Below are 14,428 nucleotides of genomic sequence, written 5' to 3'. Positions count from 1 at the left end.
ATGCCAACAGTGAAGTACGGAGGCGATGTTACGGTACTGTTGTACTTCTTACGGTTAGGGTGTAGTTCCCTTATTGCGCTTAATTAAACGAAAAATCTGGAAGATTACGAACATATTTTACAGCATTGTGTGCTGCACACAGTAAAGCAGCAGTTCAGAGACGATTATTGTATCAGCATAACAACGCACTGTCATAAAGCAGCGTCTGTGAGGCAGTAGCTTCTGCATAACCCAAAGTTGCTAGCTAAATCCAATGGGACACCTTGGGATGATTTACAAGGACGTTTAGTTTTGGACCCCAGCATCCACCATCACTACCTTCCTTAGCTATGGCTACGGTAGAATGGGCTGCCGTACCATCGAAGACATTCAGACACGTCAGTGGAAGTGTCTCAAGCAGAGTTCATGCCAACATGAAGATGAGTCCATTAAAAGGTTCAAAAATGGTTCAAATGGCTCTGAGCACTATGGGACTTAACATCTGAGGTCATCAGTTACCTAGAACTAGAACTACTTAAACATAACTAACCTAAGGACATCACACACATCCATGCCCGAGGCAGGATTCGAACCTGCGACCGTAGCGGTCACGCAGTTCCAGACTGTAGCGCCTAGAACCGCACGGCCACACCGGCCGGCATTAAAAGGTCTCTGGATACTTTTGATCAGACAGTGTAAATCTTGCTATTTATTGTGACAGTGGGCGAGATACAGGACACGTTTTTCAGTGCTAAGCAGAAGAGGGCCGAAAAGAAGTTTGCTCAGAGCCTGGGGTGTGACGTCGCTGTGGCGCTGCCGGCAGGTGCTGACGTACGTGGCGGAGATCACGGAGCCGCGCTTCCGCGGCGCGCTGTCGGCCACCAGCTCTACGTCGGTGATCGTGGGCGTGTTCACGCAGTTCCTGCTGGGCAACCTGCTGCCCTGGCGCACAGTGGCCCTCGTCAACCTCGTCTGCCCCGTCGCCGCCGTCGTCGCGCTCTGCTTCGTGCCAGAGAGCCCACACTGGCTCGTCGGTGAGTACCCAATATGGACAACTCTTAATCAAAGAAGATCCCTAATTTTAGTAATAGAACTGACCGTGAGTATGAATGGTGACATTAATATTTTGTTTGAATAGTTGGTGTCTGAATATTCATTTATAAAGGTCCGTCTTGATCAAGTAAATTCTACATTTCACAACTACCTTTTGCGGCCATTGCCATCTTCAGATCATACATTATTATGATGTAAGTATCAATGTCAAAGTCTATATATCTAGGTACATAGTGAGCACTCGCTATGTCAGTCGAAAGGTGTAATTCTTGAATTAGACGTTGATGTTTCGGTTTTCGTTATTATGGGGTTGATGGAATAGTTCTATAGGAAAATTTTCGCAAAAAGTCCTCCAATACTATTCAATACCTGTTTGTCGTGTATGTTCATCGCATCTCCCGTATGCCAGCCGGCTGTACACAGCTGTGTAATGTTGGAACGTGCGGACACTCTCATTCGAGGTGATCAACGGATCACAGTGAACCACCTCGCTCCTCAACTGGGCGTCTCTGTTGGTAGTGCTGACACACTCGTCCACCATTTGGAGCACTCAAAGGTTTATGCCCTTTGAGTTCCTCTCCGATTAACAAAAGACCGTAAAGAGCAACTAGTTTGGCCCAATGAAGAAATCACACCGTGGGAAGCAGTACCTCAACGATGGCGAGGTTATTGATGCAGCAAGACATTGGATCCGACATCGACCAGTAGAAAGGTACCATGCGGCCATAAAAGTTTTCCCAGTAAGGTGGCGTAAGGTCGTCGCACTGAACAGAGATAATGCTGAAAAAAAGTTTTGTAGTCAAAACAGTGGGGAATAATATTATGTATTGCAATCCTGAATAAAACCAACCTGCTTTAGGATTAAAATGTGTTGCGTTACTTATTCAACGCCCCACGTATAATCTTTAGTATTTTTCTGTACCACGACTTTTCAAAAGCTTCTGTTCTCTTTATGTATGAACTGTCCATGTTTCCTTCCCGAGAAGGCTATACAAATACGCTAGCGAAAACGGAAGGTATTAGATCATGAAGCACCAATTCGATACTTATCAATCCTTGTGGAGATTTTCATAGTGTAACGAATATTAAATGATTAAACTTTCATTCTAATCTGAACTCATCCCTATCAACAGCGATGTGATGCGTGACCCTCACGAATACACTCTTGTGTTCGTTGTAGCATGGAAGCAAAGAATCTTCGAATGTGATCTTCAAAACATTTTTGACATAGCTGAAATACAAGCTGTGTCAGTACGTGGTGTTTACTGGCTGGAGGCTTGTATGAAAGTATGTGTCCTTCTATCGCATCGCGGGCACCCTTTGTGCGAGGCAAGACAAACGTCCGTACATTTCTCAAGGTGTTTGCGGTGTGAACTGCATTGTGGGATCTTGCATTATTCTGCTGTAATGTGCCATTTAGTACCCTGGTCATGAAGCATATGACCACAGGGTTTACCAGTCTAAAAACATACTGGCGAGCATTCACGTCCTCTTCAGCAATTACTAAATTAGTCCCATTACCATAAGTAATACCGCGCACCATGGTTCAAAGAGTTCGAGAGGGTGTCTAGAATCGTTGCTTCACGTTACCTTCCAACAGATCATCTACAGACAAGGTGGCGTCAATCTAGCCACCACAAACAGGAAAGAGACTCATCGCTGAAGACGTTAGAACGCTATTTGGTGTCCCAGTTGACTCTATGAGATGCAAGTCTCCGATGTTCATGATAAGGTAAAAGAACGCACCCGCAAAATTACAGACCCATATCCTTAACATAAGTTCGCTGCAGAATTCAAGAACATATTCTGAGTTCGAATATAATAAATTTTCTAGAGAGAAAAGAGCTTATGTCCACGAATGAGCACGGTTTTAGGAACCGTCGCTAGTGTAAAACTCAGCATGCCCTTTTCTCACTTAATATATTGTAAACTATAGATGAACGACAACAGGCTGATTCCATATTCCTAGATTTCCGGAAAGCGTTTGACACTGAGCCATATTTTAGGCTGTTAACAAAGGTACAAGCATATGGAATAGGTTCCTAGATACACTACTAGCCATTAAAATTGCTACACCAAGAAGAAATGCAAAGGATAAGCAGATATTCATTGGACAAATACATTTATTAGAACTGACATGTGATTACATTTTCACGCAATTTGGGTGTATACATCATGAGAAATCAGCACCCATAACAACCACCTCTGGCCGTAATAACGGCCTTGATACGCCTGGGCATTGAGTCAAACAGGGCTTCTACAGGTACAGCTGCCCATGCAGCTTCAACACGATACCACAGCTCATCAAGAGTAGTGACTTGTGTATTGTGACGAGCCAGTTGCTCGGCCACCATTGAGCAGACGTTTTCAATTGGTGAGAGATCTGGAGAATGTGCTGGCCAGGGCAGCAGTCGAACATTTTCTGTGTCCAGAAAGACCCGTACAGGACCTGCAACATGCGGTCGTGCATTGTCCTGCTGAAATGTAGGGTTTCGCAGCGATCGAATGAAGGATAGAATACACGCTTCCAATGTGCGTTCACGCGATGTCGCCAAACACGAATGCGACCATCATGATGCTGTAAACAGAACCTGGATTCATCCGAAAAAATGACGTTTTGCCATTCGTGCACCCAGGTTCGTCGTTGAGTACACCACTGCAGGCGCTCCTGTCTGTGATGCAGCGTCAAGGATAACCGCAGCCATGGTCTCCGAGCTGATAGTCCTTGTTGTTGCAAACGCCGTCGAACTGTTCGTGCAGATGGTTGTTGTCTTGCAAAGGTCCCCATCTGTTGACTCAGGGATCGAGACGTGGCAGCACGATCCGTTACAGCCATGCGGATAAGATGTCTGTCATCTCGACTGCTAGTGATACGAGCCCGTTGGGATCCAGCACGGCGTTCCGTATTACCCTCCTGAACCCACCGATTCCATATTCTGCTAACAGTCATTAGATCTTGACCAACGCGAGCAGCAATGTCGCGATACGATAAACTGCAATCGTGATAGGATGCACTCCGACCTTTATCAAAGTCGGAAACGTGATGGTATGCATTTCTCCTCCTTACACGAGGCATCACAACAACGTTTCACCAGCCAACGCCGGTCAACAGCTGTTTGTGTATGAGAAATCAGAAATCGGTTGGAAACTTTCCTCATGTCAGCACGTTGTAGGTGTCGCCACCGGCGCCAACCTTGTGTGAATGCTCTGGAAAGCTAATCATTTGCATATCACAGCATATTCTTCCTGTCGGTTAAATTTCGCGTCTGTAGCACGTCATCTTCGTGGTGTAGCAATTTCAATGGCCAATAGTGTATGTGAGTGGACCGCGCGGGGTAGACGCTTAGGGACCGATGACCTCAGCATTTTGCTCCCATAAGGCCTTACTATAAATTTCCAAACATGTGAATGGCTCGGGGACCTCTTAAGTAATAGAACCCAATCTGTTGTCCTCGATGGCGAGTGCTCATCAGAGACAAAGCTATTGTCGGGTGTACCCAAAGAGCGTGGGATTGGGCTGCTGTTATTTTCTGTGTACATAGATGATCTGGCAGACAGGACGGGCAGCAATCTCTTGTCGTTTGCTGATGATTCTGTGGTGTACAGGAAGATGTCGACGTTGAGTGACTGTAGGAGGATACAACATAACTCAGAAAAAATTTCTACTTGGTGTGATAGAATGGCAGCTAGCTCCAATGGTAAAAAAATGTAAGTTAATGCGGTGAGTAGGAGAAACTAACACTTAATGTATGGATACATCATTAGTAGTGCCATGCTTGACAGTCATGTCGTTTAAATATCTGGGCGGAAAGTTACAAAACGATGTGAAATGGAACGAGTGTGGAAGAATTGTGGTAGAGAAGGGATATAGTCAACTTTAATTTTTGTAAGGAGAATTTTAGGAGAATGCGGTTCATCTGTAAAGGAGACCGCGCTAGTGCGACTTGTTCTTGAGTACTGCTGGAGTGTTTTGGATCTGCGCCAGATTGGATTAAAGGAAGACATCGAAGGAATTCAAAAGTGAACTGCTAGATTTGTTACTGGTAGGTTCGAACAAGTTACAAGTGTTATGGAGATGCTTCAGGAACATAAATCGGAATGCCTCCTTTCGAGGAACACTATTGAGAAAATTTAGCGAAATGGCATTTGAAGCTGAACGATTCTACTTGCACCAACATACATTTCGGGTAAGGACCGTGAAGATAAGACATCATAATTAGGGCTCATCTGGAGGCATACATGCAGTTAATCATCCCTCGCTTTATCTGCGAGTGGAGAAGGAAATAAAATGACTAGTAGCGGTACAGAATGCCCCCTGCCACGTATCATATGGTGGCATGCGGAGTATGTATGTAGAGATAGATGTAGATGTAAACACAGATGACACGGCATCTCGAGACGTTCTGAAAGCCTACATTAACGTCAGACACGTTCGACACTCAGCATTAACTCACAGCATTCTTAAGGTGCAGTGGTGACATTCTCCTGCACTGAAAATAAATTATTGTCAGGATGAAATTTTAATCAACAAAGGTACGTAAATACTGGAGTATCAGTTTTGCAAGAAATGATCAAGACGTTTATGGAGTAATATTTCCAAATCTCTCAGTGTACATTATAACCTGCTAAATGTTGTGCAGAATTGAACACTGCCCACAGTCTTTGAGTTTTCCTACTTTACTAAAGGTTACTCTCACATTTCACTCCAAAGTTGTTTCTTTGCATCTTTTGAACCATATTTTGCATCTTATACGGGTCAGAACCCAGACTCCTCCAGTCGTCAGGAGAGAGCCAGAAGGGAAACAGTGGTGATCTCCTAGTTACGCTCAAGAGCGCCACGAAAACATTATTGACAGTAACATTTATTTGGCAGTAACGCAGGATTGACTTCCAAAGCACCACGACACAACCAGCCCAGTGGAACTGTGCCTTGTCAGAGGAGGAAAACCAGTGTGCAATGGACCAAAACCAATACGGCCAGTGCAGTGCAGTGAAGAGTCAGGTAGTGGTTGCTACGCTACGGGCGGCTGTCGACCGCGGAATCTGGCGGCCTCCAACTCTGCATGTCGATCTCCTAAGTGCTCTCGTGGTCGTCAAAAATTTGCACTCAGGAGATATGCCCCAGGTCCATATGAAGTACTCGCTGGTATGCAGGGGTCGGCTCTCATCCCCTATTTAGGAAACAGGGGCCAGCAGTATCAGCGATGCCACAGGTATAGGATGAGCAGCAGCAGTGAGTATCCGAAGGTGGATGATAGACAGTGTCCAGGTCACACAGGTCAAGCGTCCAGCAGAACAGCAGAGTGATGGTGGTCTCCAGGCGCCATCAGCATGGCCTCGAAGTTGGCAGAGCAGCTGGCAGCAGCAGCAGCGTCCTTCCAGCTGGACGTATGGACCTATAGACGATGGGAGACAACTAGGCGCGCAGAGAGTCAACTTCCATAGCCTCCCCTCTAACAGGACAGCTGAAACTTGCACAAGGGCTGAGACTACGCACTGGGCAATCGGCAATCAACACTCGCCAATCAAATATTTGTTAAGAAGGGTGGATATTCATGTATGTGCTTCTCGTGCACTCTGCGGCGACGATGGTGATGCCTATGACATCATGTATCCCGGTTTTTACTTCGCTATCAGCTCTGCTAGTGACTTCTGACTCTTGCAGCTTCAGCTTTCAGAGGCTCTTTTCTGCTGGCTCGACACCTGAATATTTATTGTTGCGTTATTCCTAGCCATCTTTACGAAGCTCTGCTTTGTTACTTTTTCTCTAGACTTCCATGACTGCATCATATTTTACTTCTAGACCTGGGAGCGCGGTTATTCCCCCACACTGCGATAGCTTCCGTGTCTGCCGCAACTCGCTCAGCGTTTCCCCCTACCTGGCAGTCTGCTGATCATTTACACATGCAGTTTGACTTCAAGGAGCCGCCAGTGTAGAACTTGGACGAGTTTTTAGTGTCCACCGGAGGTGCTATCCTAGGTTGTAAGATCTCCCCCTTCCATAAGAAAATTCGTTGTCGAATTTTTCAGTTTGGAGTACCCATAATAACCTCGTCCTACATATTTCTCTCCATTAGTTACCCCTAATACGAATTTAGTTATTGTTCCGTTATCATTCCACTAATTTGCATGATTTTGAACGGTTGATATGTCGAAGGGGCAGGGTCCTTGCAGAATTCATTTCTTAGACGCTAACAGAGTTATTCATACATTTAAAGGTTCATCGATTAGTTTATACGTAATTCCGTTACTACGTCTGAGCTTCATTCACAAACTAATCAACGGGTATCTGATGCACAGATAAGTTTGACTGGTGCACTGACTTCCGTTTAAAACAGAAACACATTGCACAAATCGCAATCAGAACCACTACAGAGCTGGTAGGTGTCATGCGTATAGTCATGATACTATGATGTTGTCTATCGCGGTATCCCTGTAGTTGCCGGAACATTTATTCGGCTGTAATTCTCCCTTTTTGCATTACTACTAGTTCGTCTAGTGTACATCGAATATCCGGATTGAGGGTGTCATGTAGGATGAGTTTTGGGTAGGCAGCACCTCCGGCGGCTTCTTGGGCCTGTACAAAATAGGTTGTTCCCACTTGAGTGTGGTCGTAACAGTGATCGTAGGTGGTAGACGAAATGTCATGTTTGCTAAGTCACACGTCGTACCGTTTACTATTATTCCGCTATTCCGTACTTCGACTCTATTCATACCTGTTAGTTTCCCATCTTCGTAACAGTTTTCTGTGGTTACTTCCGATGGAAAAGCTGATGAGATCCAGTGGATGCTTACTCTTGGAAACGTGAATACGGCGTTAACACTTCCCTTTGACATTCACTTGCTTCGGTTTTTACCCAGGAGTAACTGGACTTTGCATGCTCATACGCCAGTCTGTGCCATCCTACTTGGGAAGATCCTAACACTTTCTCTCTGGCATCTCTGTAGGTCCTCCAGCGACATTGGAGCGTAGCCATCTCTTCGCTCTGAAATTGTTACTCTCTCTTTGGTCCATACCCGTACCCATTTCGGTAAGTGACCTGAGAGATAGGAATCTCTATCAGTATCTCCTCCTCCCTTCAGAAGGCGAGATTACCCAAGTAAAACGATATCCCCATATACAGAAACAACATTGGTTAATCCCTCCAGGAAAAATAAAAAAGACACTTTAAAACATACTACAAATAGAACGAAATAAAACTGTATGACTTTCTAAGAACCTACACGTGAACAAATGAAGTGCAGTATAGGCAAACAATAGCCTTAAATCTTATCTACAGATGTGGCCTAAGGGCGTAAGCCATTTTAGGTGTACTCGGGTTGTCAGGCGTCTGTTTCTGCTTCATTCTAAGAAGCTTCGCGTTTTCTGGTGCGGATGCTGCTGATATCTGCGGCAATACATCGACAACTCCCTTAAAAGGCTTAATACGTCTCACGTAAATAATCGAACTCTCCGTTGGCATCTGCATTTTAACACTGACAGGTGACGTCATTTCCCCTACTTGGTATGCTCGATGGTATTGGGTCATCAAGGTTTTGCCGTTTGGTGTATATGGGTTTGTTACTAACACTCACTGGCAAATCCTGCATTGCGGTAACTTCCCTACCTGTCGTCTGTCTGCTTTTGTCGTTCTAAGGCATTCGTATTAGCGCGTTTTACTTGTTGCCAAATGTCTCGTAATTTCTTAGTAAACGTTTTTAATGATTCAACGTCGGATTGAAGCTTTGGCTTAATCACTTCGAAAGATGCTAGTATTTTTCTCGCATATAGTACTTCTTATGGCGAAAGACCAGTGGACATATGTACTTCAGAATTCTGTGCAGTGGTTACAAAACTGAAATAAGTCCCAATTTGCATGATTACTGCTAACTTAATAGCTCACTATATTCGAAACCGTGCTATGCTCTCTCTCTGTTCTCCCATTGGCTCAAGGGTAGAAGGGACTTGTTTGCAGCTTGTGAATTCGGAGCAATCGGACAATTGCTTCACAAGATCGGGCATGAAACTGATACTCTGGTCTGTAATTAATGTGTCCAGAATGCCAAATGTGACCAACCAATTATTTACTAGCGCTTGAGCAATTGTACTCGTATTTTTGTCAGGAATTGCAACCATTACGATACAAAGCGATAAATCGTCAATTATAGTCAACATGTGTTTATTTTTTGCCGGTTTTTAATGGGTCTAAAATGTCCAATCCGAGCATTTCAGATGGTTTAGATACTTCCAGGAGACAATGTAACGGAATCGGTCGGTGCTTAAGATCAGCTCTTTGTGCACAAGGTACGCAGCTCCTGAATTACTAGTCGATATCTCGTTTTCTAGTCCTCCAGCAAAATTTTTCGGCAATACGTCTATCATTTATAAATTATAGAGCGCAGTAATCGGTCGTCCTTTTTTGCCGGTTTTATTTGGTAAATACAGATTTCGGCGTCAGTCACAGGGAACTGAAATGCACTGAGACTAGAAAATAGTGCACTGATAGTGGCTAGGCACTAGCCGAAATCTGGATTTACCAAATAAAACCTGCAAAAAAGGATAAATGATTGCTGCGCTCTGTAATTTATAAACCAGATAACAGTCGCTGAGTGCACCCACGTTCCTAATGGAAAGTACCTTGAATACGTATATCAATTGCTCTTCCCCCACCATGGTCTGACAACATGAGGTCATGCGCTTGTGCCAAGACTTCGTTCTGGAAAGTTGCACCTACTTCAACTCGTAATCTGCGTTTTGTTGTTCTGCACAGCAGGCCATTGTGTGTCATGAACTGAGGTTGCAACTTGAATTGCTGACAGTCAGCATCAGCAGTCTGAGCCTTTCGCCATTACTGACCAGTATTTGCAGAACAGAAATTTTTCTACTCAAACTGTGGGCGTTTGCATGGCTTTTCTCTGGTTTGTGAATTACCTCGTAACCAAATTCACTCAAACGGAATACCCACCTTGTTAATCTGGTGCAAGGGTCCTTCAGTCCTTATGACCATTTGAGAGCAGCGTGATCCATCACTACCTTAAACTTTTGTCCATATCACTAACAGCGTAAGTATGTAATACTAAAGATTACTGTTAGCATCTCCTTTTCAGTAGTCGAATAATTTTGCTCTGCTTTGTTCAGTTATCAGGATGCGTTCACTGCAGGACGTTCTTTACCATCTATATTATGTCCTAACACATTAAAGAGTCGTATTACTTGCATCACAAAACAGAATAAATTCTTTTTCAAAATCAGGGAATATCATAATTGGGTCTGACGTCAGTACTCGCTTTAAGTATCGTACGCCATCTGACATTCGGTAGACCATTCAAATTTTGCTCCTTACCCTAACAAACAGTTCAAAGGTCCGGTAATTTTAACAAAGTCCTTTACAAATCTACAATAGCAGTTACAGAGACTGGTGAAACTATTAAATTCTTCCACTGTTTAAATATTTTCGGTGGCGAAAAATTATGAACGGCTGAGACAAGTCGTGGATCTATTCTCACGCCTTCCTTTTAATTATATGCCCAAGATAATTTACTTCCATTGCTGCAAGATGACTTTTATCGATGCTTAGCATTAGTCGTGCTATTCTCAGTCTATTAAATACGTCCTCCAACCGTCTTACGTGCTCTTACCTGTTCTTTTGAAACACTATTATGTCATCGAGGTAGATCATACATTGTTTTGGTTTGAATCCTCTGAGTATACCATCCAGTAATCTCTGAAAGGAGGCGGGCGCATTCTTGAGTTCGAAAAGCAGTCGACGATATCGGAAGTGACCTTCTGGGATAGAAAAAGCACTTGGCACTATTTCTACTTGGTGATATCCGTTCTTTAAATCTATTGTGGAGAAATAGTTGCAATGACCTATGTTGTCGAGAGTCTCTTTATGTTTGGTATTGGATATGCATCGGTGATCGTTAGTGCAATGAGATACCGTTCGTCACACCAAAATCTGTATTTTTAACGCCATCTGGTGACTTTTTCGGGACAAAAAATTCCGGTGCCCCCCCTCCCCTCCCCCCAGGACTACAAATATAGTCAATAATACCGTCAGCTAACTGTTGGTCGATAAATTCTTCAATTATCGGTTGAATACACTTCGAAACCTATATGGGTTCTTATACATTGGAGCCTTCTCCCCTTTTGGTATTCTGTGTTGCCAGAGTGGCGTTGCTGGTAATGGGCCACTCGGATTAAAAAATCCATGAACTGCAGTAACAAAGCTTCCATTCCTTCACTATCATTTCCCTGTAAATATTTCACGTTTTCGCGTAATGCAGATTCATTGAGAGTTTGTTTGCAGCAGGGGTCTTCACTTGACCTGTCTAACTCATCGTTCTCCAAAACAAATTAGCTGTTAGTAAACCCTTTGGCACACTCACTTCGTTCTTCCAAAAATTATGAAGAGTAACAGGAACCATAAATCTCCATCCACGTCACTGTCGCATACTGTACTTCTGCGTACAAAACATTGTGACGTACCCAATACTTAGTTAGTTTCCAAGAGCTTTACAACTTATAATAAATCCTTAGGTAGACCCGTTTCTATGCTCACACTGATCAGCGTCCCTGTACCTTGCAGTATCGTATCACACTAAATGATGTTTAGTGTCTGTGTCCGCAAATTATTGGGCACCACCTTCACGATCGATGAACCTTGCGACAGTGTTACACCCGTAGCCGTTGCCCCTAGCGGAAATAATGGCCCACGAATGTCAGTTGTACGCGGCAAAAGATCAATTTTTGCATGTTGTTTAACAGGAGTCCCAGGATCTCACAATACCCATCACTAACGCGGCAACATTTCTACATTCTCACGAGAACATTAATTTCCCACAGCTTTGTCCCCAATGACTTCACGTCATTATGACCTACTTCGCGTAACCTGTACCGTGGCGACTCCAGTCTCTCTCTGCCCAAGGGATCCAGACTAACTACTGACACGTGAGTCGCTGTGTCCACCAGAACTTTATGTTCCGTACCATTCACTTTGCGTAGCAAGCAGCACTCCGTTTCTGCATTTTCATGTCCTACTGGGAATGGCGTCCGACGGATGAGGCAATTCCGTTTCCGTTTCCGTTTAGCGACCGATTATTAGGACGCTGCTTGTACCGTGCTTTCTTCCCACAATCACGCCCCTTATGACCCGCCTCCCCAAATTCATAACATTCGGGCTGACGACGTTGTTTCCTGATGTGGTCCGTGCGCCCGCATCTAAGGCACTTAGAAGAAAAAAAACACAGCGATCACACTGTCTTCGTGTAGCAATGTCGATCTTCTCCAATTGCGTAGCAACCCAAATGGCAGCAGACAAGTGACTTAAGTTCTCCATTCGGACCCTCCTTGACATATCAGCATAAACACGTCCAGAGCCCTATTCTCTGCCTCACGCAGAACCACTCTTTCGCCCCTTGCATTCTGCGTTAGTTCATACGTTTGCAAGTCCAGTTTTCTAATCCTGTAAAAGAAGGATTCCATTGATTAGCCGTACTTCTAAGATAGTTTATCGAGTTTTTCCCTAAAGGACATCGTGCTGTTCTGCTTTCGATAGCGCTGTATTAGACCGGTAGCCAGCTCATAAAATGTTTGGGCCTTGCTGAAGGTCTCGTGGCATATAACGTACATTTTCGGGTCACCCACTAACCTTAATCTAGCCGTATTCGTTTTAGAAAATGCCATTTTCCCAATTTCGTGGCGGCCTTTACATTGCTAATAAAAATAGATACATACTCGGTTGCTTTCCCCGAAAATGGCGCTATGAGTTTAACTGCTGCGGAATCGATGGAATGGGCTGGTACACTCAACACAGTTTTATTTCCTCCTGAATCAAGGAGTCCTCGGCCCCCAACTCTGTCCCATGGCTCCATTCTCCTGCGCAATGCTTCATTGTCTTACCGCTGTTGCGCTGTAGATAGTAACAATGCGGCTATCTGCCCATTCAAAGCTTCCACAATTTCATTAAGTGTCGCTGCTCTTGTTTGTGGCATTTTTGTAAAGTCCTTCTGCTGTTATACCAGGGAAGAAGAAAACTGCACACATGATAGGACAAAAGGAACTATACTTAATCTTTATGCCGTATCATAGCCTATGGAGATTCTGTGCACTGCTTTGCACACTTACAACAGGTAGATGAAACAATTTGAATACATGGCATGTCATGTCCAGACAAATCGCAGTAAATTACAGCACGGACACCTCACTGGCTGCAAGTAAACTTCTCTCTAGCATTCCCAAGGAACTGAGACAAGTCTGTGGATGACTGCGGTATAACAAACGACACTTTTACGAATTGTGAAAGTCTCTATGGCTCAACATGACCGTATGATAAGAGAGAACAAGAAAGCAAACAAATACCAGTCACTCACCAGACCGCATTTTTACGAACTTCATCTCGTTCCTGTTCACTTCACGTCGAAGCTCCATAGACGGTCGCTGCAGCTGTGCTAGCTGTGTGCATGTGGCACCAGATGTAGATGTCTCTACCATTGGCAACCACTTGATGGCACCAGATATAGAGGACCTGTCACAGACTTCTTTGGTCGTCAGGAGAGAGCCGGGCAGGCTGCTGTGGTGAGACAAAGAAAACATCATTGACAATGACACATGTATTAGGCAGTAATACAGGATTGACTTCCAGAGCACCGCGCCACAGTCGGGTCGACAATACGGCCAGCTCAGCGAAGCGTCAGGTAGCAGCTGCTACGTCATTGGCGATCGTCGACCGCGGAATCCGACAGCCTCTAGCTCTGCATATCTGCATATCTGCAAAATGCTCTCGTGGTCTTTGTAGATTTGCACTCAGGAGTTATGCCCCAAGTCGCATGGGTCGGCTCCCAGCCCACGTTTAGGAAAGAGCAGCCAGCAGCATCGGTGACTGCCATAGGAACTGGATGAGCAGCGGTGGTGCCCAGCCACTCGAAGGCGGATGACGGACAGCGTCCAAGTCACTCAGGTCAAGCCTCCAGCAGACCCGCAGGGTGATGGTGGTCTCCGCGCCCCATCAGCGTGGCCAGCGTCCTTCCAACTGGACTAATGGTTCCACAGACGATTGGAGACAGCTAGGTGTACCTAGAGACGACCCCCATAGCCTCCCCTCTAACTGGGTAGCTGCAACTAACACAAGGGCTGAGACTACGCAATGGGCAGTCGGAAATCGGCACTCATCAATCAGACATTTGTTAAATGTGGGGTGGGGGTATTTATTTTGGTGCTTACTGTGCACTCTGTAGTGGTGGGGATGACAATGTCATCATGTGTTCTGGTCTTTCCTTCGCTGTCAGCTCTCTTAATGACTTCTGACTTTTTTCAGCTTCACCTTTAAGAAACTCTTTTATGCTGGCTTGACACCTGAATATTTATTGTTGCGTTATTCCTAGCCTTCCTTACGAAACTCTGATTTGTGAATAGCAT

The 14,428-nt window shown here is 44.7% G+C and overlaps 1 protein-coding gene across 1 annotated transcript in view; it reads left to right on the top strand.

Annotated features, from left to right (window-relative positions):
- LOC124795910 (facilitated trehalose transporter Tret1-like) overlaps positions 1-14,428 on the top strand; it is a 479,061-nt gene that overhangs the window by 372,975 nt on the left and 91,658 nt on the right. The window contains exon 7 of the mRNA XM_047259990.1: positions 803-1,013. Coding sequence (XP_047115946.1) covers positions 803-1,013 — 211 coding nt within the window. The remainder of the gene's footprint in view (positions 1-802; positions 1,014-14,428) is intronic.

This window comes from Schistocerca piceifrons, chromosome 4 (genome assembly GCF_021461385.2).
Source record: "Schistocerca piceifrons isolate TAMUIC-IGC-003096 chromosome 4, iqSchPice1.1, whole genome shotgun sequence".
Lineage (NCBI taxonomy): Eukaryota > Metazoa > Arthropoda > Insecta > Orthoptera > Acrididae > Schistocerca > Schistocerca piceifrons.
Note: the sequence above shows the minus strand (reverse complement) of the source record. Positions and strands in the feature narration are given on the sequence as shown.